The 2,785-nt window shown below is 44.6% G+C and overlaps 1 protein-coding gene across 2 annotated transcripts in view; it reads left to right on the top strand.

Moving 5' to 3' along the window:
* The window catches only part of CARS2 (cysteinyl-tRNA synthetase 2, mitochondrial), a 55,305-nt gene that overhangs the window by 32,642 nt on the left and 19,878 nt on the right, over nt 1-2,785 (top strand). For both annotated transcript variants that reach the window (XM_017501896.1, XM_017501887.1), the window contains exon 9: nt 92-159. In XM_017501896.1, the coding sequence (XP_017357385.1) occupies nt 92-159 (68 nt within the window). The remainder of the gene's footprint in view (nt 1-91; nt 160-2,785) is intronic.

The raw sequence follows: 2,785 nt of genomic DNA, 5'->3' as shown, positions 1-2,785 counted from the left end.
TCTGTGCAGTGTATAGATGCAGGCTCCCATGCGTTTCCCGAGGCAGAGCCCCTCACCCAGCTCCGACTGAATGCTTTTGTTTTTGTTTCAGGGCATTTGCACGTGAAAGGCAAAGAAGAAAAAATGTCCAAATCTTTAAAAAACTACATTACTATTAAGGTAATATGCTTGTTGTATTGTGTCTCCGAGGTGCTGATGGCTTGCTGAACCCATCTTAAAGGCTTCTTTGTCATTTGAGAGCCGCAGAATCCAACTCCCAGTGTCCTCTGGCCCCTTTCCTATGACAAAACCTGCCTCATCTTCCTCCCATTTTAAATGGCTCTCCGCCTCATCTCGCTCTTTGGCTGGGCACCGTTTGCTGTTTTCTGAGGTCTCTCTTGGTGGAGCTTCCCTTTCTCTTTCTTTGTTTCAAAGCTGGCGCTTTCTTCTTGCCTTTTCCTTTTATAATGGTTGTTTCTCTCGGCGCATCTGCTAACTTCCTTCCCTTCCTTACCTGCCACCTCCTCCTGGTGTGGATTTTGCTGTTTGCCTTTAGTAGGCTCAGAGCTGGCTGGACCCTTAGCCAACCTGAGAAACGTCGTTGTGCTGTGGCACTGACACACAGAATGTGCACTCGCAGAGGGCTCTGGCTGAAATAGTTTGAGTTGCTCCTTTGTCTTCTGGCCTGTCTTTAAATGTAATTTAATTGCAGAGTAAATGGAGAAGAATAGTATCCAGATCTCACCACCTAAATAGCAAACTGGCGAAAGCTATTCCTGTCAGATTTAAGATAAACCAACAGGGACTGCTCCTCACAAAATAATTTGTATATACTTTCCTTACGTAGAATTTTTCCATTTTATCCTAGGCAAAATGTCAAACCTGTAGAAAAGTTGAAAGAAACTTTCCCATGACACCACCCAGATTCAGTACTTGTAATTATTTTGCTGCATTTGGTGTATAGGATCTTCTTCCTCTACCCAGCTTAGATTCTCTCGCCGGGGGCCTATAAATTAGACTGGCCAAAGAGAGATTAACAAGAGAAAAACAAAGACAAATATATTAGCGTGTGCACGGCACATGTAGAGATGGAGCCCGGGGGTGGTGGTGCACGGGGGTGGTGGTGCACGGGGGTGGTTGGAGCCCGGCCCCTGCGGGGACCTTGCTTTATTGAGCTTCACTTTACCGTACTTCAAAGATGCTGTGTTTTTACAAATTGAAGGTTTGTGGCAGCCCTGCACTGAGCAAGTCTGTTGGCACGATTTTGCCAACAACATGTTCTCACTTCGTTTCTGTGTGTCATATTTCATTAATTCTTGCAATATTTCAAAGTTTTATATTAAATCCATTACGATCTGTGATCAGTGATCTCTGATGTTACTGTTGTAATCATTTTGGGGCTCCACGAACCACACCCACATACGGCAGAACTTAGTATGTGTTGTGCGTGTTCTGACCGCTCCACCAGCCGTCCATTCCCTTCAGTCTGCCTCTCCTCGGGCTCCCCTGTTTCCTGAGACACAACAATATTGAAGTCAGGCCAGTTACTAGCCCTACAGTGGCCTCCAAGTGTCCAAGTGAAAGGAGGAGTTACACATCTCTCACTTTCAGTCAAAAGCTAGCAATGGTTAAGCTTCATGAGGAGGGTATGTCAAAAGCTGAGACAGGCTGAAAGCTAAGCCTCTTGCACTAAACATTCAGCAAAGCTCTGAATGTAAAGGAAAAGTTCTTGAAGGAAATCAGAAGTGCTGTTCCAGCAAACACTTGAATGGTTAGCAAGCAAAACAGCCTTATTGTGATAATGGAGAAAATTTGAGTGGTCTGTATAGAAGATCAAACCAGCCACAAGGTTGCCTTAAGCCATAGCCTAATCTGGTATAAGGCCCCAACTCTCTTCAATTCTGTGAAGGCTGAGAGAGATGAGAAAGCTGCAGAAGAAAAGTTGGAAGCTAGCAGGGGTTGGTTTGTGAGGTTGAAGGAAAGAAGCCATGTCCGTAATATGGTGAAGCAGCAAGTACTGATGGAGGAGCTGTGGCAAGTTATCCAGAAGACCTAGCTAAAATAAGTGGTGAAGGTGGCCATACTAAACAGCAGATCTTTCAATATAGATGAAACAGCCTTCTATTGGAAGAAGATGCTGTCTAGGACTTTTGTAGCTAGAAAGAAGTCAATACCTGGCTTCAGAGCTTTAACCTGGCTAACTGTCGTTAAGGGCTAATGCCGCTGGTGACTTTTAAGTTGAAACCAGTGCTCACTGATGATTAAAAAAATCCTAGGGCCCTTAAGAATTATGCTAAATCTGCTCTCCCTGTGCTGTGTAAGTGGAACATCAAAGCCTACATGACAGCACATTTATTTACAGCGTGGTTTACTGAATATTTCAAGCCCACTGTTGAGACCTACTGCTCAGAAAAAAGGATTCCTTTCCAGATATTGACAGTGCACCTGGTCACCCAGGAGCTCTGATGGAGTCATACACGGAGAGTAATATTGTTTTTATGCTACTCAGACAGCATTCTGTAGCCCATGGATCAAGGAATAATTTCAATTTTAAGTCTTATTATTTAAGAAAAACATTTCCTAAGGCTATAGCTGCCATAGATAGTGATTCCTTTGATGGATCTGGACAAAGTAAGTTGGAAACCTTCTGGAAAGGATTCACCATTCTAGATGCCAGTAAGAACATGTATGATTGGCCGGGCGCGGTGGCTCAAGCCTGTAATCCCAGCACTTTGGGAGGCCGAGGTGGGTGGATCACGAGGTCGAGAGATCGAGACCATCCTGGTCAACATGGTGAAACCCCGTC

This window comes from Cebus imitator, unplaced genomic scaffold, assembly GCF_001604975.1.
Source record: "Cebus imitator isolate Cc_AM_T3 unplaced genomic scaffold, Cebus_imitator-1.0 Scaffold14, whole genome shotgun sequence".
Classification (NCBI taxonomy): Eukaryota; Metazoa; Chordata; class Mammalia; order Primates; family Cebidae; genus Cebus; species Cebus imitator.
The sequence above is the reverse complement of the archived record's forward strand: the minus strand, read 5'-3'. Positions and strand labels throughout refer to the sequence as shown.